Source organism: Pan paniscus, chromosome 5 (assembly GCF_029289425.2).
Source record: "Pan paniscus chromosome 5, NHGRI_mPanPan1-v2.0_pri, whole genome shotgun sequence".
NCBI lineage: Eukaryota > Metazoa > Chordata > Mammalia > Primates > Hominidae > Pan > Pan paniscus.
In genome coordinates this window covers 80945193-80973182 of record NC_073254.2, presented here as the reverse complement: position 1 = coordinate 80973182, position 27990 = coordinate 80945193, and the positions used below count along the sequence as shown (strand labels likewise).

Genomic DNA, 27990 nt, shown 5'->3' with positions numbered 1-27990 from the left:
TTACAGAACATTGATCAAAACAGACACCAATAAAATAGCCACAATATCCCTGTTTGCAGACAATAGGATTCTATACCAAGAAAATCCCATAGTCTTTGCCCTAAAGCTCTATTGTAGAGCTGTATTCCTAGGTATTTTATTCTTTTTGTGGCTATTGTGAATGGGATTGCATTCTTGATTTGGATTTCACCTTGGATATTGTTGTTGTATAGGACTGCTACTGATTTTTGTACATTGATTTTATATCCTAAAACTTTGCCAAAGTTGTTTATAAGGTCATGGAGCTTTGGGGCAGAGACTATGGAGTTTTCTTGGTATAGAATCATATTGTCTGCAAACAGGGATAGTTTGACTTCCTTTCTTCCTATTTGGATGTGTTTTATTTCTTTCTCTTGCATAATTGCTTTGGCTAGGAATTCCAGTACTACTGAATAGGAGTGGTGAGAGAGGGCATCCTTGTCTTGTGCCAGTTTTTAAGGGGATTATTTCCAGCTTTAGCCCATTCAGTATGATACTGACTATGTATTTGTCATAGATGGCTCTTATTATTTTGAAGTATTGTCCTTCAAATGCCTAGTTTGTTGAGGGTTTTTAACATGAAGGGATGTGGATTTTATTGAAAGCCTTTTCATTATCTATTGTGATGTCCATGTGGTTATTTTTAATTCTGTTTATGTGGTGAATCACATTTATTGATTTGTGTATGCTAAACCAACCTTGCATTCCAGGGACAGAGCCTACTTGATCATGGTGGATTAGCTTTTTGATGTGCTGCTGAATTTGGTTTGCTAGTGTTTTGTTTAGAATTTTTGCATCTATGTTCTTCAAGGATATTGGCCAAAGTTTTATTTTTATGTTGTGTCTCTTCCAGGTTTTGGCATCAAGATGATTTTGGCCTCACAGAATGAGTTAGGGAGAAATCCCCCCTCCTCATTTTTTCAGAATAGTTTCAGTATTAATAGTACCAGCTCTTCCTTATACATCTGGTAGAATTTGGCTGTAAATTCATCTGGTCCTGGGTTATTTCTAGTTTGTAGGGTTTTTATTAATGATTCAATTTTGGAACTTGTTATTGGTCTGTTCAGGGATTCAATCTCTTCTCGGTTCAATCTTGTATGGTTGTATGTTTCCAGGAATTTTTCCATTTCTACTATGTTGTCTAGCTCGCATGCATAGAGGTGTTCATAATAGTCTCTGACAGTTTTTTGTATTTCTGTGGGTTCAGTGGCAATGTCCCCTTTGTCATTTCTGATTGCGTTTATTTGGATCTTCTGTTTTTCTTCATTAGTCTAGCTAGCAGTCTATCTATCATATTAATTCTTTCAAAGAGCAAGCTCCTAAATTCATTGATCCTTTATGGTTTTTTGAATCTTACTTTCCTTCAATTTAGCTATGATTTGGGTTATTTCTTGTCTTCTGCTAGCCTTGGGGTTGGTTTGCTTTTGTTTTTCTAGTTCCTCTAATTGTGATGTTAGGTTGTTTATTTGAGATCTTCCTAACTTTTTGATGTAAGTGTTTAGTGCTATAAGTTTCCCTTGGAACACTGCTTTGGCTATATCCCAGAGATTCTGGAATGTTGTATTGTTTTTCCATTAGTTTCAAAGAATTTCTTAATTTCTGACTTATTTTTTTGTTTACCCAGAAGTCATTCAGGAGCAGGTTGTTTGATTTCTATGTAATTTTATGATTTTTTTTTTTGCATTGGTTTCTATTTTTATTGTGCCATATTCTGAGAGCATGGTTGGAACAATTTTGGGTTTTTAGAAATTAATTGAGAATTGTTTTATGCCTGATTGTGTGGGTAATTTTAGAGTATGTGGCATGTGCGGATCAGAAGAAGGCATATTCTGTTGGTATTGGGAGGAGAGTTCTATAGTATGTTTATTAGGTCTATTTGGTCAAGTTGAATTGAGATCCCAAATATCTTTGTTAATTTTCTGCCTTGATGATCTGTCTAATACTGTCAATGGGGTGTTCAAGTCTTCCACTATTATTGTGTGGTCATCTAAGTCTCTTTTTAGGTCTCTAAGAGCTTGATCTATGAATCTGAATGCTCCGGTGTTGGGTGCATATTTTTTTAGGACAGTTAGGTCTTCTAGTTGAATTAGACCTTTACCATTATGTAAATGCACTTCTTTGTCTTTTTTTTAAATCCTTGTTGGTTTAAAATCTGTGTTGTCTAAAATTAAAAGAGCACCCCTTTCCTTTTTGTTTTCCATTTGCATGGTAGGTTTTTCTCCATCCCTTTTATTTGAGCCTATGGGTGTCACTGCATGTGAGATTGGTCTCCTGAAGACAGAATAACATTGGGTTTTGCTTCTTTATCTAACCTTCCACTCTGTGCCTTTTAATTGAAGCATTTAGACTGTTCACTTTCAAGTGAACATGTATTGACATGTGCAGATTTGATCTTGTCATCATGTTGTTAGCTGGTTATTATGCAGACTTGTTTGTGTGGCTGCTTTATAGCATCATTGGTCTGTATACTTGTGTTTTGTATTTTTTTTTTTTGTAGTGGCCAGGAATGGTCTTTCCTTTCCATATTTAGCCCTCCCTTCAGGACTTTTTGTAAGGTAGGTCTGGTGATAAAAAATTCTCTCAGCATTTGATTGGCTGAAAAGGGTCTTATTTCTCCTTTGCTTACGAAGCTTACTTTGGCTGAATATGAAATCCTTGGATGAAAATTATTTTCTTTAAGAATGCTGAATATATGCCCCCAATCTCTTCTGATTTGTAGGGTTTCTGCTGACAAGTCTGCTGTTAGCCTGACAGGGTATCCTCTGTGGGTAACCTGCCCCTACTCTCTAGCTGCCTTTAACATTTTTTCTTTCATCTCCACATTGGAGAGTCTGATGACTCTGTGTCTTGGGGGTGGTCTTCTTGGGGATGGTGTAGTATTTTGCAGGGTTTCTCTGCATTTTGATTTGAATGTTGACCTCTCTAGTAACGTTGGGGAAATTTTCATGGATAATATCCTGAAATGTGATTTCCAAGTTGCTTAGCTTTTAACCCTCTTTTGCAGGGACACAAATGAGTTACAGATTTGGTCTCTTTACATAATCCCATATTTGTCAGAGATTTTGGTCATTCTTTATTGTTTTTCCTTTATTTTTGTCTGACTAATTTATTTTGGAGAGCCAGTATTTAAACTCTGAGATTGTTTCCTCAGTTTGGTCAATTCTGCTGTTAAAGTTTGGTCAATTCTGCTGTTAATACTTGTGATTGCATTATGAAATTTTTCTAGTGTGTTTTTCTTCTCCATAAAATCATTTGGCTCTTTCTTATAATGGCCATTTTGTCTACCAGCTCCTGTATTGTTTTATTGTAATCCTTAGATTTGGTTGGGTTTTGACTCTCTCCTGTATGTTGATAATCTTTATTCCTATCCATATTCTTAATTATGTTTCTGACATTTCAGCCATTTTAGCTTGGTTGAGAACCATTGCTAGGGAGCTATTGTGGTTGTTTGGAGGTAAGAAGACACTCTGGCTTTTTGAGTTTCCAGAGTTATTGTGCTGTTTTTTCCTTATTTGGGTGGATTATGTTCTTTCAATCTTTGAAGTTGCTGTCCCTTGGATGGATTTTATTGTTGTTGTTGTTTTCTTCTTTGAGGGGTTGATTATGGTATAGGTGTGCTTGGTTGAATGGCTTCACTTCTAGTCCACTCCTGGGTCTTGGAGGAGCCCTCTCTGATTACTGTCTCCATGGCCACATGTCTTTTGTTCTGGCCCACAAGGATCCTTCAGGCAGGGGCTGCTGTTGGCAGACAAGCTGTATTGTCAGGTTGGCCCTAAACTGCTGTCTGTGTGCTTCATGTGAAACAGAGGATTGTGCCTGCATGCGGAGTTTAGGTGGAATTGGGACCACTGGGTTGGAAGCTCTAGTGGGTGTAGCCTGTCTAGCAAGGAGAGGTTGGTGTGGGTGGAGTTGCCTGCCCTGCCATCTGGGTGTTTCCAGGGCAACAGGAAGCTGTGTCCCTTGGCAAATTCAGGAAGAAGTAGGATGGCTGAGCCAGAAGCTCTAGCAGGTATGGCTCACCTGGCTATCAGCAGGAGGGGTGGGTAGAGCATCTGGGTTCCTCCAGGGACAAAAGAAGTCTATGCCTGCCAGCTAAGTTCCCATAGAAGCAGGACCGTTGGACCAGAAGCTCTAGTAGGCTTTTCCCACCTGGCTATCGGTGGAGGTGGGTGGGTCATGCACCCTGCTTTCCATGTTTCCTGGGACAATAGAAGCCGTGCTCTCCAGCTGAGTTTTACAGAAGCAGGACCACAGGGTCAGAAGAGCTAATAGGCATTACCTGCCTGGCTATCAGCAGCTGGGGTGTGTGGGGATGCCTGCCCTTCCAGGTGCTTCTAGCTGCACTCTCCAGTTGAGTTCACACAGAAGCAGGACCACTTTGCTGGAAACTCTAGCAAGCATTGCCTACCTGGCTACTAGTGGCGGGGCAGGTAAAGTGGCTGGCCCAGTTCAGGGTGAAGGGAGACCACTGGGCTGAAAGCTGGTGCCAAATTCCCTTTGGTAGGGTTGGCGGGGGGTATGGGAGGGTGGAGGTGTGGGGGGTGGGGGATGAGTGGTGTGGGGGTTAGGGCCTGGGGGTTGGAGCAATCTAATACGAGGCACCACAACTATGGCCTCTATTGGGTCTATGGCACCAGTGCTGGCAGGCTTTGTGGCCCAAGGCTTGTAGAAGTCCTTCTGGACTTGAGAATTACCTCTGCATAACATCCAAGTGGTTCTCTGCTTCAGTGCAGAAGGCCGGTGGGTGTGGGGTGGGTGCAGGGGAGCTGGGGGATTTTCTCTATCCCAGTCTTGCACAGATCCCTGTGGAGAGCATGAATGCCCCTGGGCACTCTCACTTATTCACCCTTTCCCATGTTGGAGAGGTTTTCCTAGCTCCATGCTGAGGCCAGATAGGCGGGTGCCCAGCTTTGCTCTTCTCTGCTTCTTGTGTTCCCCTTCTGCTTTAATTGATCCCAACTAGTTTCTCAGATGATCAGCCTTACAGGGCCAGTGTTCACTGGCCCTTTTGTTTCCTCTACGTGAGAGTGGCATACAAGAGCTGCTGCTTGTCTCCCATCTTAGCTTATGCTTTTATGTTTGGGAGAAATCTAGTACCCTGAAGCTGCCAAACGGTAAAGTAGTCCCAGCTAAGCATACAGAAAGGTACTATGGAGAGAATGAGAGAGACAGAGACAGGGAGAGGGAGAGAGCCGGCAGTCTAGTCAGTCTTCTTTTCCAACTGTCTTTGCTGAGACACGTAAATGAAAAGGTCATTTTGGACATTTCATTCCTAAAAGATTCCAAGTGGAGCAAAAAAGAGTTCTCTTCACTGACTCTTAGCAAAATTGCAGAACTGTGAGGAAATAAGTTATATCTGTTATTTTTAAGTACTAAGGTTTTGGAGTTAGTTCATTACAAAGCAATAAATAAATATCTTAGTCAGAAAGTAACACTTAAAAATTGGTTACTTAATACTTCAGATGTCCTTATGAAAATACAAAATATATTTTGTTAATTAGTATATGAATAAGTATTTTCCAATCCTGTGGTCATTTAGAAAGATTTTCCAATTAAGTATAAGAATATGTATGGCAAGCAAAGAATGACTTTTGGTATGCAGCCTCATTTGTCATTTTTTTCATCCACTTTACAGAAGCTGTCACTTGACTATATCGCAATGCTGATTTGCTATTGCTGCCATCAGAATGTCATATGTTAGCCTCAAAATTAACTCTTCATTGAAAACATGAGTTAAAGAGCTTAAGGATAGTGTGAGATTTTTCCAGACTAAATGAAAGGGTGGTAATAACTATTTATGCCTCTCGGCTAATATATGTTTGCATGTTGGACAGAGTTTAACCTAGGCTTGCTTTCTTTGTAATATACCACATGCAGGTGAGGGTGTGGGGTAGGAGATATGGCAGATACTATCTACCTACCAGAGTCTTCAGGTGCTTACAAAAAACCTGAAGACAGCTGAAGAGCCAAATTGACTCAAGACAGTTTGCAAAAAGAGGGAATTCTGGCCAATGATAGTAAGAATGAGGAGTAAAGAAGAGGTTTGATTATTATAGATTATTTTCTCCACTTTGTATTAATAGGTTTTTTAGAGAAGGACAAAGGAAAGGAGACAGACAAAAGCAAAGATATATTTGAAAGTTTAAAAAATGATACATTCTGTATAAGGCTCTGTAATACACAATCTCAAACAATAGAAATGATACCAAATCAATGCAAGAGTATCCTTTTGTCAACAATTGTGTTTTCTTTCATTTTTACCAGTGAGCCTAATGCAGACTAAATTTTATTCCATTGAAATTAATACAAACCAAAAATAAAATTATATTCAATATCCTGCTATTCAATAAAAATTTGTGAGTCCTTCTAGAGGCAGATATAAACCATGGAGATTACAAAGCAAAATAAGAAAGATCTATCATTTCAAAGAGTATGTACCATAGTGGAAGAGGACAGAAGACAAAGTGATGATTGCAGTAAAAATAAGATAATATTTGCTAGAATAGACACAAATCTACAGGTTTCTGTGGAATCCTGTTTAGGGGAAGTTAACTCAGACTTCATTGTCAGGGAAACCTTCCTTGAGGAATTGGAGGACAGGACAACAGGAGCTTCCTGGGGGCAATTAGAGATGGTCTTCTAGGTAGAGACAAGAACTCACACCAAAGATACAGACAAAATGGGGTCTGGGGACAACCACATGGAATTACAACCCTGAGGATAAATACCCAGGCAAATGAAGGACTGGGGAAAAATTAGTGTTAGCAAACTGGAATAAAAGGAGGCTGAAGAATCTGAAATAAGTCGGTGACATAATATCTTAGAAACTTCCCTGCTCCACGCATATTGAGAATTCCAACAATTTCTACAAGGTATGTGAGGGGCCTGAGCTATTTTGTTTTCTGAGAGGTGGCTTTAGAATTCTGCACTCTCTCTAGGATAATCGCATTCCCTTTCATTGCTTCCCCTACAGCTAACCTATCAGACATCGCCTCTGGGATGAAGTCATTGTCTCAGGGAAATCTCAACCTGATTTTCCCACAGGCACTTTAGACTAATTGGTACAAAAGTAGATTCATCATTTGAGGCTTACAACAAGCCTCCAATATACATAATAAAATTTATTTTTTTAAAAGTGAATTTATCATCTTTTCTCACTGACTTGCTTCCTTTCCTATATTTTCTATCTCAGGATAGGTTTCCTCAGCTACATCATCAGCCCAGAACAGAAACCTGGCTGATATCCTTGACTACACCACTACCTCACCTTAAAACACTGACCCTGAGAAGGCAGAGAAAGGCTTTGTGAATATTTTCATTAATGCATAAGATCCAGGAAGATGGAGATTATTCACCAGTGAATCCCCAACACAGAATAATCCCTGGCACATAGTGGATACTCTCTAGCTGGATGAATAGATAGATAGATAGATAGATAGATAGATAGATAGATAGATAGATAGATACATTTGTTGGATTAATAAATGAATGAATTTCTCATTTATTTTTGTCGGCTCTTATCTCATTGAAAAAAAGCATACTAATGAATTAAGATCTTTTTCAGAATATGAACTGATTCAAAAGGAGCGTCCATAGATAGTGAATCCAAAGAAACATATTAGGATTTTTAAATTTGTTACAATACTAAATGTTTTTAAAACTTTGTTTAAAACAGACATTGCATTAAAAGTCACTCAAAGTAGACCCAAAACAATGGTTTGGGTAAAAGGTGTTTGACTTTGTTATTTGTAGTGAGACAGTATAGCGTAGGTTTTAAAAGTGTGGGTTTGAATTTTGGCCCTTGTATTCAATGACTGTGTAACTAAAGTCAGGCCATTCAGCCTCTCTGTGCCTCAATTCCCTTATCTGTGAAATGGAGATACTAATATTACTTACTGCAAAGAGTTACTTAAAACATTGGGATAGTAAATGTGAAGTAATTATAAGAGTATTTACCAAAGGGAATGTGCTTAATAACTATTAACTACTATTAGAAGGACAATAATTTTATAAAGGCATTTTGTAAAATTGTGTTTTTGATTTTTTTTTTAATGAACAAATGATCTTCCAAAATGATCTTACATGGCTGAAACATCAGACCCGATCTCTCCATTGTGGTCTAATAAGCAAAGCAAGCGAGATTTACAATAAAGTAGATCCTGGAGCTATGCTGACTGGGTTCAAATCCTCATACCATCACTGCCTAGTTGTATAAGCTTGAACAAATTACTTGTTATTGCTGTGCTTCAGTTTCCTCAGCTGTAAAATATGGGTAAGTACGCATCTACTGGGTTGTTGTAAGGATTAAATGAGCTAATATTTGTAATGAACTTACAGCTGACCCTAGCCAAACAAACAAACAAACAAAAAAAGCTACATGCTCCAGAATGCTTGCTTACTTGTTGAATGAGTGCATGAATGTCCTTTAATGTTGTATGCATGATGTGTTTCCTCCCTTTAATAATAAAGATTAATGGATATAGTGTCAAAGCCTGAGGAACGGTTAACAGACAACATCAGTGACAGTGAAGAACAAGATTTCATGGAAGTATGAAAATAATTTTTGTTTTCTTATTCTAGAAGGGTAGACAAGTTACACTGTCTTAAATACCAGCAGGCTGAATATTCATTAATCTGTTTTTCTAAGTAATATAAAAATAAAACATGGCGAGTATTTTAGAAAACCAAAATGATAATTATTTTTAAACTAAATATTTAAAAAATTATTAATATTAGCATATGAACTAGGATCAAATGCTTCATAACATGAGCTTCTATTTATGCATCACAGTCAATTTCTAAACTTTCATTTCCAGAATGGAGTATATAGGACTAGAAATAACTTCAAAACTATTGTTTTATGTTTGATTAGCACAGAGTAGAATGAAATATCAATGCTGGGGGGAAACTTAAAATAATAGTAAAGGATAACAGTTATTAAGTGTTTAATGTGCAATATCTTAATCATTCTTCCTTAAACCTTAAGAAGGTAGAGTCTCTATTTTGCAGGTAAAGAAAAAGCCCAAGCAAGCATAAATGGCTTGTCCAAGGCACCATGGCAATGAATTGAGGGAGCTAGGAATCCAACTCCAGACCTACAATTCTTAATCCCACATCTCTACTGGCCCTTTTGAATTAGCACTTGTAGTGATATTACTGGCTTCATAAGAAAGCACTATTGCATGTCATGGAGAAAATGGAGTATATCTCAAAAACCTTAAGTTGACAAAGTCTTAGCACTAAGAGGATTGGTTTTTAATTATCAGAAAGCTAGTTTTGTCATATCATGCCCTGTAACTAGATACTGTTCAGTTTCTGTCTTCGAAGGAGCAGTGTAGTTACTGATAAAGCAATGTAATATTTTACAATTGACTTTACAAAGTACTTTATTTTTATCTTTATGGATTATGCTGAAAATTCTCTAAATTCATGCTTCACATATTTTTTTCAGTTCTCACCCTCCTTAAATTTTACATTATGATTTTCTTATGTAAGATCATTCACCTGGGGTTTCTGTTCTATAGCCTTTAGCTAAATTACCCTTAAGTCCTTAAATTTCACTAGAAAACTATCTCCCAAATTAATAGCCCCAAAGCACTTAAGCCAAAAATTGATTTTATTTTACTTGCTGTTGAGTTACATAGACCACACTGCAAAATTAAACAGGGTTTTTAAATTGTGATCTATATTACTAGAATTCCCTAACTAATATAAACCAGATTACTTCTTGTTTTACTTTACCCATTTTTCCCTAACCACTTGCAAGGGAATATTGATGGACTTTGATTTGATAAATCTATTAATATAGAAAAAAGTGAATATATATTCATTTGTCTCTATTTTCTTCTGTAAATTTATTTCGTAGTTTAAACTATAGACCTGAGATGTGTTATTATATGGTTTTGTTGATTTGTTTTTGTTAGTTTTAAAATGAAAAGCCTTTGAGATCTTTTAGAATTAAATGAAAATTTAAGCAGAACAGAAGGAACACCAGATGGGAGTCTCTCAAGAAGTGTCCTCAGGGATATCACATGAAAGTGAGGTGATCTTAGGTGAGCGGAACACAATAGAATTTGTGACTGAGATAATATCTTAATACAAAGAATGTCTGTGCAATTTATATGCTGAGGAAATGGTATGTGACATATATATGTACATATGCCTACATATATATGCATAGAATCATCGTGAACTGGAATGAACTTAAAAAAATAACATAGTCCAACTTCATCATTTATGGAAGAGTAGCTTAGGGGAAAGAGATTTCAAGTAATGGTTAACAATGTCACAAAACATTATTTTTTGGCAGAGGCATGACTAAAAATCAGGTGTCCTTGTTTCAAGCCTGGTATTTTTTCTATCAACTCAAATTGTGTCTGGGAAAAGAATATAAATTTATTAAAATATAGATTTTCCCCCATGTAGCAATATTTGCTGATTTGCAACTTCAATTTTTTTTTTTTATTCCAGGCAGAGTTACAGAGCATTACATTATAGACATCATTCTCTCTGAGGGTAAAGATTTTGGCTTGAGTACCAAAAGGCTATGAAGCATGCTTAATAACTGTATGCTTGAAACAACAACTTGTACAAACAAATGTAAATGTGTTAATTTGTGTTGGGGATTTCAATAATCACCTCATGTATAATAGCTGTAGGAAACTACTTGGCCCTCTATCTGGTTTCTTTTCATTTATAGCTTCATCACTTTTCAAACTCAGTACTGATATTGCTCAAAGCTGAGTGATGTACGGACATTTTTCACAGAAAAATAAGTTTCAGAAATCTTCAGTATTCCCTTACTACTAATTTTAGTAAAATATTACTATTTTATACACTTTATGTGAAATATAAACTTAGATACAATTTCCTCATATTTATTGCCTCACAAAATTAAAAAACCAAAACAATTTGACAAGCTAAATAGAAACAAGTCCACAAAGTCATAAAATTGAAGTTAGACTATTTAACTTAATGTAATTATTGGTATTAATCTGGTAAAATTAAATTGCTATACACCAAATAATTTTAGCACTGATTGTTATAATACAGGCACTTTAAAAAATAAAGATTATGGCCGAGCAGGGTGGCTCACGCCTATAATCCCAGCACTTTGGGAGTCCAAGGCAGGTGGATCATGAAGTCAGGAGTTCGAGACGAGCCTTGCAAATATGGCGAAACCCGTCTCTACTAAAAATACAAAAATCAGCCAGGAGTGGTGGTGGGTGCCTGTAATCCCAGCCACTCAGGAGGCTGAGGCAGGAGAATTGCTTGAACCCGGGAGGCGGAGGTTGCAGTGAGCCGAGAAATCGTGCCACTGCACTCCAGCCTGGGTAACAGAGCAAGACTCCATCTCAGAAAAAAAAAAAAAAAAAAAAAAAAGATTACAACACAGATATTACATGTATAATACCCACAGGTGTATATGCATACCAATATATAATGGATATGAGGATATGAGTACTTTAAAGACTAGTGATAAAATGAACATGCATGTTCTTTTTACTAACTTTCTTTATACTAACGTTCTTTATACTAACGTTCTTTATACTAACTCTACCTAGTTAGTATAAGGCATTATGAGCAATGGTGATACCTGCTTTGAGCCTTAAAAACTACTCTTTGATCTCTTCTCTGTTCTTACGTGGTTATCCCTGTACTGATTTCTAAGTTTTCTAGTCCTTTATTTCTTTATCATCTACCAAACATATATATGCACACACACACATACACACAAAAATATATCAGAGATTACATATTGTTTAAGTTCTCCTATTTGGGAAATTTATATAATGGGGATATTTGTTTATGACTTTCTTTTTTTCTCTTCCATGTTATTTTTTTGAGATGTATTCATGTTGATGTGTACAGGTGAGAATCACTGATTTTCACTACTGCATATGTTTTTTGGTATATACAGTATACATACTACTGTAAGTGGACGTTATTGTTGTTTTTACTTTTTATATTATAAAGACTTTTGTTATGAACATTCCAGCACCATGTCTCCTTATATATACATCAAAGAATTTCACCTAAACAGGAAAATTTTGGTGTATTGGATATGTACATCTTCAACTTTTTAAGTGATGCCAGATGGCTTTTTTAATGCAGATTTAGAAAAACTATATATGTATTAAACTTTTCCCTGCAGTTGCAATTTACATACTTATCAGTTAAGTAAGCAAATTCATCTAAAATATCCCCCTTTTGTCAGGGCAAAGCATTAGTTCTTAAAATAATACAGATGGTGTTCCTTTACTCATCATCATGGGCTTTAATAGAGGTGGTCATTTCTTTTATAAGTGTATTAATAATATCCATATCAAAGAATCCAGTGGATGTCTTTCAGCCCTTATTCTATTTTGTTTTTTCATTTTTGGTTTCAGTTTTAGCCCTTATTCTTGCTAGACTTCACTGCAGCAAGATTGAACAGCCCCTCCTTCTCAAAACTTTGTTCTTTTGGCTTTAATGATAATACATTTTCTCGGCTGTGCCCTTGCCCCTCTGCCTGTTTTTCTGCCTGATATTGAATTACTTTCTTATTAAATGTCAGATTTCCTCAGGACTTTGTTCTGGACCTTCCTATCTCATTCTCTTCACTCTCTCCTGAGGTTATGTCATCTGGCCTCACGTATTTAAATACTATAGCCTGAGAACTTCCTGAATCATGAATGTAAGTGTTAACTTGGTAACCTTCCCTACAAGCCTCAGAAACACCTCAAACTTAAAAGTGTCCAAACTAATTATCTTGTTATTCTCCCCTAAATATTTTCTTCTCAATCTTCCCCATCTTAATGATGACCCTCACCTCCATTTAGTTGCTTAATCCAGAAGTCTGAGGCTGATGCTTGACATCTCCCTCTCACATCTTCATAGGTTTACATGTGCAAGTGTACAGTTTATTTCTGCATTTTCTAATTAGATTAAATAATTAGGATGATATAAATACAGTGGTACATCTAAACCAGAGAGTGCTTGAATAGAAGAAACTATGATTAAATGAATGGAGACCGTTTCAAACTAGAAGCACACACAAATGGAGAGATCAAACAGAGGTCTGAAGGATGTTGAAAACACACAGATTAAGAGAGAATCTTGAGTGGAGACAGATCCAGGGACAGGCCCTTCCGGACTATTGGCACTCAAGAGTTTTATAAGGGCAGGAATACATAGATGCAGAGCTGAAAAAAAGATGCATCACAGTAAAAAATGGGAAGAGTGGTGGGTGGGAAAAAGTGGAGTGGTGGGAAAAGAGGTTTCCTTCTGTTGGGTAGGAGCCAGTTTCTGCTGCTCCAGGGAGTGGAGTCCAATCCATGGTGTATTGTTGTCTCACTAAGAAAGGCAAGGCCTGCCTGGGCACAGTGGCTCATGCTTGTAATCCTAGCTATTTGGGAGGCTGAGGTAGATGGATCACTTGAGCTCAGGAGTTTGAGACAAGCCTGGGAAACATAAAGAAACCCCATATCTACAAAAAATAAAAATTAAATTAAATTCAAATAGCAGGGTATGGTGGTACATGCCTGTAGTCCCAGCTACTAGCGGGGCTGAGGTGGGAAGATTGTTTGAGCCCAGGAGGTCGAGGCTGCAGTGAGCCGAGATTGCACCAGTGCACTTCAGCCTGGGTGACAAAAGTGAGAACCTGTCTCAAAACAAACAAACAAACAAAAAATAAGGTGGGTCCTCATTTAGGAATAAATTGTAAATTGAGAGTGATTCTTATACGTGCAAGGAATGGGAAATAATTCTTATTGGATGAGTCTGCATCTGATAATGTCTTGACTTGTGATTCAGTGCCCTCAGCAGAATAGACAACAGATGCCCAAGTCCAAATGGTAGTCCAGCGGAATAAGCAGATGGGTGAATGAATGAATCATTTACCACATAACTCCTAGAAGGAGCAATGGGTCATAAAACATGGCAGTGAAACCTTGATGTCTCTATTACTTTGCTTATGTTTATCAGAGGTTTGGGTTTATTTTCACCAGTAAGTGGACCCCTATAAATGGCTATTTAAGAGACTTATATTTGTTGTGCAGTGATTCTCTTTTTACACATTGCTGGACAGAAAATGAGGACAGGGTAATGATTAACTTTTATCCCTATAATTTACAAAACCCAAAAGTGTTGAATGTTGTTACCTTTCTTGATTTCTTCAATGGTGTGTTTTAATTTTTTCTAATTATTTTGTGTCCATTAGACAAGTGTCTTTGAAGAGCTGAAAAAGGTTGACACGCATTCTTTTACAGAATATCATAAACACATTTAGTGAGGTGCCATTAGATACATATAATGTCTCTAACTTGATAAGCTGGGACAAGTAATATAAGCAACCCAAATTTTCTACAGATAACTGAAGTGGTTTCTTTCTTCATTTGTTCTTCAGGAATCTCTCACAAGTCCTGAAAGAGAATCCTGTTTTTATGTTTTAGACATTTAATAGTAATTTATTTTGGCTAAAGGATTTTGATGGCTAATGATTGACAGGCCTTTTTATAAAAGTGAATGGAGCAAACTAATTATTGACTTTGTAAGTCAATGTCTTGAACATACATGAAGTGCATAACACTTATTTGCTTTACCAGTGTCCCTATTTCCAAATGGATTCACTAGAAATTAAAAAAAATTAAATTATTAAACTTCTTTACTGTGTTGAAATTATAAACTAATTTGAAAATTAAGATAATGTTTAGATTTTTGGAGTCGGTCACTAATTCTTCAAAAATTCCAGTCAAATATAATAGTACATGCAATCACACATGTGTTTTCAATCCTAGTGACTTACTTGCATCTGAAAAAAAGGTAGCATCTTTCTAGAACTTATAATATCAACTTCTGCATATATAAAAAACAAATCTAATTGATTAACAATATTTATTTCTTTCCATAATTATTTTATTTCCTCTCATACTTAGCAAAGAGAATAGCTGGTAACATCTGCATTTACTAGGAATTAAGATTTGGTGTCCTTAACTAACTTGGACCCGAAAGCAAGAGTCCATGCACTGAAAAGTGTAAGCAATTAAAGCACTACCAAGGAAAGTGTTTTTCTACCACCAGAGAGAAGGCATTTACTCTCAGACCTTGAAAGTTATCATCATTTATGGTCATCAGGGGAAGCAGAGTTTTTCACACCCCAGGCACAAAATTGAAAGTGTCTGTTTCATTCTCTTCTCACATACTGAGCTCTGGGTGATTTTGTTAAAGGAAGCATTAAACAACCTGTCAGCACATACACATTGGATTAGGGACTCTTATCATGTGGAGGGGCTCTGGCCAGTTCAGAAAGACATTATTGGAAACTTAGGGGTGAGAGCATAAATGTAACTTAACACTTTTTGGCTCGAGGAATCAACTATAGTTCTTTTCCTTAGTGTTTTATATTACAAACCTGTTGTTTTTAATTTTGTGAGCACTAACAGCCTACTGTGCTTAAACAGCTTTTAATCAGAACACAATGATTAGATAGAGCCTGCATGATACTTAGATATTCAGAGGAGTTGCATTGCCCAGAAACACATTCAGAAGGCTGAATTTCCTATCTTTCTTTTTCTGATTCATCATACGAGTTCTCTTTAAGAATTATCATCTAGATACATTTTACAGTTTGTATCAGTCATCTGGTATATAGCAATATAAGTGTATGTCTCACATACATATTCTAGCACACACACATACACACATAGTTACTGTGACACTGTAACAGTATAAAAAAAATAAAAAATCAATGAGGGGCTGACATAAAATCTTTCAACTACAGCATATTTAACAAGGAGGGAAAACCTGCTTAGCTGGCTGCCTTTTTAATTTCAAGGTAACTTTATTGGTCCCAATAATGAATGTTCCTCCAAATTTGATTATAACAAATGTCCAGTTCCCTTACATCACAGGATGAATGTCGAGTTTTTTAGTGAGATAATCCTTTAGTAAAGGCCAATGTTTCAGACAAGGTTTTAGGAGAAAAAGTCTTTCAAAATATAGTCAATTATTATCATCATCTTTCTGCAATTTCAAAACTCTGTCTTCCCCTACATAACAACCTCTCTGACTTATTAACAAGCTTCTAGAAAAATAACCTAAAACCACTCTGTTGCTTCTTCCAGTTCATTTATTCTTCCTCAGAATATTACAATTTGATTTTTGTTAACATTTTTCTCCAGAAACTAGTGGGTGAACTTTTGTAACACTGGTGCTCAACAGATGCTTCTTTTTCCATCTTTGGTTCTTGTGACATTTTTTTCCTTTGTCTACGGCCAGCCTCTCTATTCCTTAACTAATTAGGCATGTACCTCTTTCTTAGCCTAGTTCTTGATTGCTGATTCCCAATTCTCAGCCTTCTTTTATTTTAATCCTCAAAATCAATTCAATCAGTTATTATGGCTTCCACCATCTCCTGTGCAGACTCCCACAACCATATGTTAATGATCTTTTGTGAACCGAAGGCCCGTATTTCAAATGACTTGTGCCTCACAACATTCCACTAATAGGAATGATATTCAGCAAGAACACACACAAAGGACTGATGGATTAGTGGTGATGGCAAGCCAGTTGTTAAATATTTGAAAATCATTTCTGCCCAAAAGCAACTGTATTAGTCTGTTCTCACATTGCTAATAAAGACATACTTGAGACTGGGTAATTGATAAAGGAAAGAGGTTTAATTGACTCACAGTTCCACACAGCTGGTGAGGCCTCACAATCACAGTGGAAGGCAAATGTGGAGCAAAGTCACGTCTTATATGGCATCAGGCAAGAGCTTGTGCAGGGGAGCCCCCATTTACAAAACCATCACATCTCCTGAGACTTATTCACTACCAGGAGAACAGTATGGGGAACAGAACTACCCTCATGATTCAATTATCTCCACCTGGCCCCACCCTTGACACATGGAGATTATTACAACTCAAGGTGAGATTTAGGTAGGGACACAGCCAAACCATATCAGCAACTCAAATGCAATGATAAACCTGCCGTTTTCCCTATAAATAATCCTAGATTCATTCCCCATTTTGAGAATGGGACTATAAATTCTATGGTTACATAAGCCAACCTGGTCATTAAAATTCCAAATTTTCTATATATTTTTGCCAATAATTATTTTTAAGTTCAATAGCATTCATAATTATTCTCCCACCCTTACTGCCAAAATACCTTTTTTGTTTAATTATTCTGAATAAACCTGACTTTGCCATTTCTTACGATGTAGTCCTAACCCCTCCAGTTGTACACTTTGGTTGCTATCAGAGAGAACATAGCATGATGACAATTCCTACTCAAACTTTTTAAATGGCTTCCCCATTTAAGAAGTATGTAATGTATAGTATATATATATGGCAGCAATATGTAAATATATACTATTTTGCATTTTACATAGGATTAATTATTCTCTGGCTCCCACTCACCTATCCAAAATCAAGTCTTCTTTCTGCTCACTTCATATCAAACCCCATGTCTCCATAATAATAAATTATGTCTACTCCACCTCCCCATCCCTCAGACCTTTCCATTACCTAAGCCTGTGTATATGTAATATTGTCTCTGTCTACAATGACAGCCTACATATTATTTACAAGGAAGACACTTGATCTTTCTTCAAATTTCTAATTACAACTCCTCTACTTCTTCAGAGAGGTCAGAAGACATCTTTTTCTATTTTTCCATATTGCTTCTGCATGTTTATATTTATAATAAAGTAAATGCTCAGCTATATTTATATTCAGGGGTAGCTAATTGAGTTGAGAAATTACACTCAATTAATGTATACTCAATTAAATTTAGTTTTATATTAAAATTTATATTTTATTTGGGAAAAATATAGTTATGAAATAAGAGGACAAATGTAAATTATGAAAGGTTTTATTTATGTTTCATCCTTTCTTTAACTGAGGCCTCTATTTAAAAGCTGTTCATTGAGCTCCAACAATGTGACAGGAACTGTCCTTGCCTTGTTGTATAAAAAAAAAACAAAACATATTTTTTACTATCATGGAACTTTTAGAATGGTTTCATTTACGAAAAAGTCAATGAAGCACATTAATGTTATAGAAAAAGTCACAAATATCTGTTTAATGATCAATAAACATACTGCTAATGGAGTAAATCTGAATCTAAATCTCTGCATGCTTACAGATACAGAATTATCTTATTTCCTTAAAGGCATATGTATCACATCAAATATGCTCGTCAATTTTGTTTTTATGTCTATTTTTGTTTTATTTTATCTTGTATACTATGGAGTCATGATATTTACAGTATGTAGATGTATGTATATCAATTTGCATTATTTGTGGGACTGTGAAACAATAGCATTTTATATTTCCAATAATATAAAAATAGTATGTTCAAATAGGTAAAATGCAATGGTAAATATAATAAGGGAAAAGATTAATAAATGTAATAAGCTACTGGTATACTTAACAACCTTCAATTTTTAAAGCAATTTGCTGCAACAACATAAAATGGAACCAAATAATAGCATTTAAGGTAGCTTTCAAACTATTTTCCTTAAATATAGCTTAATAATGAAGACAATAAGCTAATTATCTAAATAGAAATTTAGAGAGTGGGCTGGCATGTGGGCAAAACTCTGTAATAAATGTTCTCACATTTTGGTAATCTCATACAAAACAGAGACTGGGGATGGTCTTCCAATTCCTTTTCTCAAACTATATTTTTGGTGTGTTATTAAGTGAATCCTTTGAAATATCCAGTGAAAATCACTATCTTAGTGGACAAATCACACATGCTAAATAGTATTGAGAAATGTAATACACATACTATAGCCATAAGATGGAAAAACAGACTGACATTGGAGCAATTTTTTAACGAGAACAGTAAACTTCTATTATACTTTGGTATGATAGATAAAAATATATATGTTAGTAGAGTCACTCAAAAACTTTTTTGAAACCATGCAGATGGCCCCACTAGCCAGAAAATATTTCTAAAGTTTTTCTTTTTCATTTATCAATATGATGATTTTCAATAATTATTTTCAATAATTAATATTTCAAAACATCTATAGAAATACCTGGATTTTCCCATGAAGGTCTGGAAATCCACCAATGAAGACAGATCCTGATTTTGGCAGGGGTTTTCCGAGTACATGATTGATAGATTCGCATATTTGTGTATTCCTCCCTAAAATAGTCAGCTCAGCTTTACATGGATCCAATTCTTGCCTGTAACCATTTAAGAAAGAAATGAATGGTTTTAGTATGAGTCATATAAACATTTATCTGACAAATTAATTAAACTATTATCAAAAGAATAATTTAAGTAAATAGATTATTTCACAATAAAACAAAGCCAGAAGCAGATTAATCTGTTATAAATTAGAATCCTTAATGCTTTAAGTACATAAACACAAAGTTACAGTTTGACAAAACAACAAATTATAGCAATCAACCAATGAAATAAATAAATCCTGATAAACAGATCTTTCTCAATTGTAACTGAAACAATGATGGATTACAGTATTCCATTTTAGCTTTTTACATTATTAAATTTTCTGTATGAGTGAAAAATATTAAAAAGAATCAAATTTCAATGCAGTCATACAGTGTACAATATATACTTAGGTGGAAAACAGATATTTGCAGACAGTAATTAGTTGTAGAAATATAAATTATACCAATAAGCAAAGCACAGAAAAATGAACAAATGAATAAATCAAATATAACTTAATTAGGAAGATCAGAGTAATAATTTCCATATGCCCATTCTTTTAGAAAGATGAAAAAGACAAAATACTTTGTCAATACTTTAACATGTAGATATGCATGTGTCATTTACTCTAGCCATATGTTTAACTAACTGTTTAATCCAGAGATTGGCAAACTATACCCTAGGCCAAATCTTGCCTGCCATCTCTAAGTAAATAAAGTTTAATTGGCACACAGCCATATGTTTCTTTACATATAGTCTATGGGTTTTTTCATAACAGAATTGAATAATTGAAACAAGACTTTAAGTCCCAAAAGCCCAAAAATATTTACTATCTAACCCTTATAGAAAAAGTTGGTAGATGCACTATTCAATTTATCTATTAACCAAGCAAGTAAGCTTTATCATAATCCTTTTCAAAATAATAGTACACATTCTTGGGAGGAGCCAAGATGGCTGAATAGGAACAGCTCCGGTCTACAGCTCCCAGCGTGAGCGACGCAGAAGACGGGTGATTTCTGCCATTTCCATCTGAGGTACCAGGTTCATCTCACTAGGGAGTGCCAGACAGTGGGCGCAGGTCAGTGGGTGCGCACACCGTGCGCCATCCGAAGCAGGGCAAGGCATTGCCTCACTTGGGAAGCGCAAGGGGTCAGGGAGTTCCCTTTCCGAGTCAAAGAAAGGGGTGATGGATGGCACCTGGAAAATCGGGTCACTCCCACCCGAATACTGCGCTTTTCCGACGGGCTTAAAAAATGGCACATCACGAGATTATATCCCGCACCTGGCTCGGAGGGTCCTATGCCCACGGAGTCTCGCTGATTGCTAGCACAGCAGTCTGAGATCAAACTGCAAGGCGGCAGCGAGACTGGGGGAGGGGCGCCCGCCATTGCCCAGGCTTGATTAGGTAAACAAAGCAGCCAGGAAGCTCCAACTGGGTGGAGCCCACCACAGCTCAAGGAGGCCTGTCTGCCTCTGTAGGCTCCACCTCTGGGGGCAGGGCACGGACAAACAAAAAGACAGCAGTAACCTCTGCAGACTTAAATGTCCCTGTCTGACAGCTTTGAAGAGAGCAGTGGTTCTCCCAGCACGCAGCTGGAGATCTCAAAACGGGCAGACTGCCTCCTCAAGTGGGTCCCTGACCCCTGACCCCCGAGCAGCCTAACTGGGAGGCACCCCCCAGCAGGGGCACACTGACACCTCACAGGGCAGGGTATTCCAACAGACCTGCAGCTGAGGGTCCTGTCTGTTAGAAGGAAAACTAACAAACAGAAAGGACATCCATACCAAAAACCCATCTGTACATCACCATCATCAAAGACCAAAAGTAGATAAAACCACAAAGATGGGGAAAAAACAGAACAGAAAAACTGGAAACTCTAAAAAGCAGAGCGCCTCTCCTCCTCCAAAGGAACGCAGTTCCTCACCAGCAACAGAACAAACCTGGATGGAGAATGACTTTGACGAGCTGAGAGAAGAAGGCTTCAGACGATCAAATTACACTGAGCTACGGGAGGACATTCAAACCAAAGGCAAAGAAGTTGAAAACTTTGAAAAAAATTTAGAAGAATGTGTAACTAGAATAACCAATACAGAGAAGTGCTTAAAGGAGCTGATGGAGCTGAAAACCAAGGCTCGAGAACTACGTGAAGAATGCAGAAGCCTCAGGAGCCGATGCGATCAACTGAAAGAAAGGGTATCAGTGATGGAAGATAAAATGAATGAAATGAAGCGAGAAGGGAAGTTTAGAGAAAAAAGAATAAAAAGAAAGGAGCAAAGCCTCCAAGAAATATGCGACTATGTGAAAAGACCAAATCTACTTCTGATTGGTGTACCTGAAAGTGATGCGGAGAATGGAACCAAGTTGGAAAACACTCTGCAGGATATTATCCAGGAGAACTTCCCCAATCTAGCAAGGCAGGCCAACGTTCAGATTCAGGAAATACAGAGAACGCCACAAAGATACTCCTCGAGAAGAGCAACTCCAAGACACATAATTGTCAGATTCACCAAAGTTGAAATGAAGGAAAAAATGTTAAGGGCAGCCAGAGAGAAAGGTCGGTTTACCCTCCAAGGGAAGCCCATCAGACTAACAGCAGATCTCTCGGCAGAAACCCTACAAGCCAGAAGAGAGTGGGGGCCAATATTCAACATTCTTAAAGAAAAGAATTTTCAACCCAGAATTTCATATCCAGCCAAACTAAGCTTCATAAGTGAAGGAGAAATAAAATACTTTACAAACAAGCAAATGCTGAGAGATTTTGTCACCACCAGGCCTGCCCTAAAAGAGCTCCTGAAGGAAGTGCTAAACATGGAAAGGAACAACCGGTACCAGCTGCTGCAAAATCATGCCAAAATGTAAAGACCATCAAGACTAGGAAGAAACTGCATCAACTATTGAGCAAAATAACCAGCTAACATCATAATGACAGGATCAAATTCACACATAACAATATTAACTTTAAATGTAAATGAACTAAATGCTCCAATTAAAAGACAAAGACTGGCAAATTGGATAAAGAGTCAAGTCCCATCAGTGTGCTGTATTCAGGAAACCCATCTCATGTGCAGAGACACACATAGGCTCAAAATAAAAGGATGGAGGAAGATCTACCAAGCAAATGGAAAACAAAAAAAGGCAGGGGTTGCAATCCTAGTCTCTGATAAAACAGACTTTAAACCAACAAAGATCAAAAGAGACAAAGAAGGCCATTACATAATGGTAAAGGGATCAACTCAACAAGAAGAGCTAACTATCCTAAATATATATGCACCCAATACAGGAGCACCAAGATCCATAAAGCAAGTCCTGAGTGACCTACAAAGAGACTTAGACTCCCACACATTAATAATGGGAGACTTTAACACCCCACTGTCAACATTAGACAGATCAACGAGACAGAAAGTAAACAAGGATACCCAGGAATTGAACTCAGCTCTGCACCAAGTGGACCTAATAGACATCTACATAACTCTCCACCCCAAATCAACAGAATATACATTTTTTTCAGCACCACACCACACCTATTCCAAAATTGACCACATACTTAGAAGTAAAGCTCTCCTCAGCAAATGTAAAAGAACAGAAATTATAACAAACTATCTCTCAGACCACAGTGCAATCAAACTAGAACTCAGGACTAAGAAACTCACTCAAAACCGCTCAACTACATGGAAACTGAACAACCTGCTCCTGAATGACTACTGGGTACATAACGAAATGAAGACAGAAATAAAGATGTTCTTTGAAACCAATGAGAACAAAGACACAACATACCGGAATCTCTGGGACGCATTCAAAGCAGTGTGTAGAGGGAAATTTATAGCACTAAATGCCCACAAGAGAAAGCAGGAAAGATGCAAAATTGACACCCTAACATCACAATTAAAAGAACTAGAAAAGCAAGAGCAAACACATTCAAAAGCTAGCAGACGGCAAGAAATAACTAAAATCAGAGCAGAACTGAAGGAAATACAGACACAAAAAACCCTTCAAAAAATTAATGAATCCAGGAGCTGGATTTTTGAAAGGATCAACAAAATTGATAGACCGCTAGCAAGACTAATAAAGAAAAAATGAGAAAAGAATCAAATAGACGCAATAAAAAATGATAAAGGGGATATCACCACCAATCCCACAGAAATACAAGCTACCATCAGAGAATACTACAAACACCTCTACGCAAATAGTAAAGTAGAAAATCTAGAAGAAATGGATAAATTCCTCGACACATACACTCTCCCAAGACTAAACCAGGAAGAAGTTGAATCTCTGAATAGACCAATAACAGGATCTGAAATTGTGGCAATAATCAATAGCTTACCAACCAAAAAGAGTCCAGGACCAGATGGATTCATAGCCGAATTCTACCAGAGGTACAAGGAGGAACTGGTACCATTCCTTCTGAAACTATTCCAATCAACAGAAAAAGAGGGAATCCTCCCTAACTCATTTTATAAGGCCAGCATCATTCTGATACCAAAGCCAGGAAGAGACACAACAAAAAAAGAGAATTTTAGACCAATATCCTTGATGAACATTGATGCAAAAATCCTCAATAAAATACTGGCAAAACGAATCCAGCAACACATCAAAAAGCTTATCCACCATGATCAAGTGGGCTTCATCCCTGGGATGCAAGGCTGGTTCCACATATGCAAATCAATAAATGTAATCCAGCATATAAACAGAGCCAAAGACAAAAACCACATGATTATCTCAATCGATGCAGAAAAGGCCTTTGACAAAATTCAACAACCCTTCATGCTAAAAACTCTCAATAAATTAGGTATTGATGGGACGTATTTCAAAATAATAAGAGCTATCTATGACAAACCCATAGCCAATATCATACTGAATGGACAAAAACTGGAAGCATTCCCTTTGAAAACTGGCACAAGACAGGCATGCCCTCTCTCACCACTCCTATTCAACATAGTGTTGGAAGTTCTGGCCAGGGCAATTAGGCAGGAGAAGGAAATAAATGGTATTCATTTAGGAAAAGAGGAAGTCAAATTGTCCCTGTTTGCAGACGACATGATTATATATCTAGAAAACCCCATCGTCTCAGCCCAAAATCTCCTTAAGCTGATAAGCAACTTCAGCAAAGTCTCAGGATACAAAATCAATGTACAAAAATCACAAGCATTCTTATACACCAATAACAGACAAACAGAGAGCCAAATCATGAGTGAACTCCCATTCACAATTGCTTCAAAGAGAATAAAATACCTAGGAATCCAACTTACAAGGGATGTGAAGGACCTCTTCAAGGAGAACTACAAACCACCGCTCAATTAAATAAAAGAGGACAGAAAGAAATGGAAGAACATTCCATGCTCATGGGTAGGAAGAATCAATATTGTGAAAATGGCCATACTGCCCAAGGTAATTTACAGATTCATTGCCATCCCCATCAAGCTACCAATGCCTTTCTTCACAGAATTGGAAAAAACTACTTTAAAATTCATATGGAACCAAAAAAGAGCCCGCATCGCCAAGTCAATCCTAAGCCAAAAGAACAAAGCTGGAGGCATCACGCTACCTGACTTCAAACTATACTACAAGGCTACAGTAACCAAAACAGCATGGCACTGGTACCAAAACAGAGATATAGATCAATGGAACAGAATAGAGCCCTCTGAAATAACGTCGCATATCTACAACTATCTGATCTTTGACAAACCTGACAAAAACAAGAAATAGGGAAATGATTCCCTATTTAATAAATGGTGCTGGGAAAACTGGCTAGCCATATGTAGAAAGCTGAAACTGGATCCCTTCCTTACACCTTATACAAAAATCAATTCAAGATGGATTAAAGACTTAAACGTTAGACCTAAAACCATAAAAACCCTAGAAGAAAACCTGGGCATTACCATTCAGGACATAGGCATGGGCAAGGACTTCATGTCTAAAATACCAAAAGCAATGGCAACAAAAGCCAAAATTGACAAATGGGATCTAATTAAACTAAAGAGCTTCTGCACAGCAAAAGAAACTACCATCAGAGTGAACAGGCAGCTGACAAAATGGGAGAAAATTTTTGCAACCTACTCATCTGACAAAGGGCTAATATCCAGAATCTACAATGAACTCAAACAAATTTACAAGAAAAAAACAAACAACCCCATCAAAAAGTGGGCGAAGGATATGAACAGACACTTCTCGAAAGAAGACATTTATGCAGCCAACAGACACATGAAAAAATGCTCATCATCACTGGCCACCAGAGAAATGCAAATCAAAACCATGATGAGATACCATCTCACACCAGTTAGAATGGCAATCATTAAAAAGTCAGGAAACAGGTGCTGGAGAGGATGTAGAGAAATAGGAACACTTTTACACTGTTGGTGGGACTGTAAACTAGTTCAACCATTGTGGAAGTCAGTGTGGCGATTCCTCAGGGATCTAGAACTGGAAATACCATTTGACCCAGCCATCCCATTACTGGGTATATACCCAAAGGACTCTAAATCATACTGCTATAAAGACACATGCACACGTATGTTTATTGCAGCATTATTCACAATAGCAAAGACTTGGAACCAACCCAAATGTCCAACAATGATAGACTGGATTAAGAAAATGTGGCACATATACACCATGGAATACTATGCAGCCATCAAAAATGATGAGTTCGTGTCCTTTGTAGGGACATGGATGAAATTGGAAATCATCATTCTCAGTAAACTATCGCAAGAACAAAAAACCAAACACCGCATATTCTCACTCATAGGTGGGAATTGAACAATGAGATCACATGGACACAGGAAGGGGAATATCACACTCTGGGGACTGTGGTGGGGTGGGGGCAAGGGGGAGGGATGGCATTGGGAAATATACCTAATGCTAGATGACGAGTTAGTGGGTGCAGCGCACCAGCATGGCACATGTATACATATGTAACTAACCTGCACAATGTGCACATGTACCCTAAAACTTAAAGTATAATAAAAAAAAAGAAAAAAAAAACAAAAAAACAAAATAATAGTACACATATTATAAAAGACACCTACATAGCATCCAACAATCAATGCCATTCTGTTCCATGAATATGTGACATTCTGGTTTTCATATATTTATATTGAATTATGGCATACATAATAAAGAGGGTAAAGGATAAAGCTCTATGAAATATTATATTGTGAACATAGTCAAGTAACCACTACCCAGGACAAAAGGCACAAAATTACTACCTAGACTACTCCACCACAATATACACAAGCATGCACACACATGCACTGACACACATGCACACGCATACTCTCTCTCACAACTCTTCTATCCTCATTCAACATTATGTTTTTGAGATATACATTTTTGAATTGAATAGTTTATTTATTTTCAAGATATATAGTCAGATACTTCACAAATTATTCTAATGTTGGTATACTGTGAAATTTTAAATTGTTGAGCTATGAATAATGCTGCTATAGACATGCTTGTATGTATTGTTTGATGTACAGAAATGTGCATTTCTGTTGAGCATTTAACAAAAAAGTACTTAGAGTTCTATGTTCAGTATATGTGCTCTACTGATTTTATATTTTGCAAGGATTTTCTTTTTACTTTGGGTATCTTACTGTTTTAGTTTTTTAATGGTGTTGTTTAATAATCAGAAGTTTTTCATCTTAATTTATACCAATTGATCAATCTTTTCCTTAATAATTAGTATTTTGTTGTTGTTCCTGACTTACTCCATTTTTGAAACTATATTTTAGTATTGACATTTAGATCTACAATCCACCTGAGATTGGTTTTTATATAGTCCCAAGTATGTATCAGTTTTTATTTTTTCTCTATGGAAATCCAATCGACTCAGTAACATGAGTGGAAGAAAACTATCCATTCTCCACTGTTCTGTAGTATCGCTTCTGTCATAAATCATGTCCATATATATGTAGGTCTGTTTCTAGACTCTCTTTTCTGTTCTACTGGTCAATTTTTCTATCTTTGTACCAATATATCAATGTCTTAAGACTTACTCTAAAAGTACAGTATCTAATACACAGTAGAGTAAGTCCTCCTACTTCATTTTTTCCCCCTTAACATTGTTTTGGCTGTGTGTGTGCACGCATGTGTGTGCACACAAGGGTGTGCGTGTGTGTGTGTTCCTGGGCTCTCTCTCTTTTATTGGTTCATATTTCTACCTTTGTGTCAATATTACACTGCCTGATACTGATACTGCCTAACGCCTTATAAGTATTGATATTTTGTATAGTAAATTACCTTACTTTGCTCAGTTTTTTTAATTGAGATAATTAAATATCCCTTTCTTTCTCTCTTATGTGTAATGAATTATGTTTGCTGGTTTTCAAAAGTTTGGGTGTATTCTTGGAGTAAGTTTAACTTGGTTATGATATATGGCTTTCTTATATAACAGTGGATTTACTTTTCCATATATTAAGGAATTTTTACATACAGTTAATAAGGGATAGACCTTTCAATTTCAATCCGTGTACTGCTCTGGTAAAATTTTAGTATCAAGCCTATGCTGTCCTCACATTCAGAAAGATTGTGTTACACTGATGTTATATCTACCTTTTATGTATGATAGAATTCACTAGTATAGCCTACTGGGCCTGAAATTTTCTTTGTGTTTTCTTTGTGGAGATGATAAATATGGATTACATGTATTTAGTTGATATAAATTATCTATGATCATGTCTGTTTTGTCACATTGTATTTTTATAGGATTTTTTAATCTAAAATTTCAAAGTTATTGGCAAAAATGTTTCATAATTTCCTTTTGTTATTGGTATTGGTTTTGGAACTCCCACATCTGCCATTTTTTGGTATGG

The 27990-nt window shown here is 36.7% G+C and overlaps 1 protein-coding gene across 1 annotated transcript in view; it reads right to left on the bottom strand.

Moving 5' to 3' along the window:
- Nucleotides 1-220: 220 nt before the first annotated feature.
- LOC129398100 (protein eyes shut homolog) overlaps nt 221-27990 on the bottom strand; it is a 283356-nt gene continuing 255586 nt past the window's right edge. Inside the window, exons 8-9 of the mRNA XM_055114414.2 lie at nt 19049-19199; nt 221-5353 (exon numbers count right to left, since the gene is read on the bottom strand). Of these exons, the coding sequence (XP_054970389.2) occupies nt 5327-5353; nt 19049-19199 (178 nt within the window). The 3' untranslated portion in view covers nt 221-5326. The remainder of the gene's footprint in view (nt 5354-19048; nt 19200-27990) is intronic.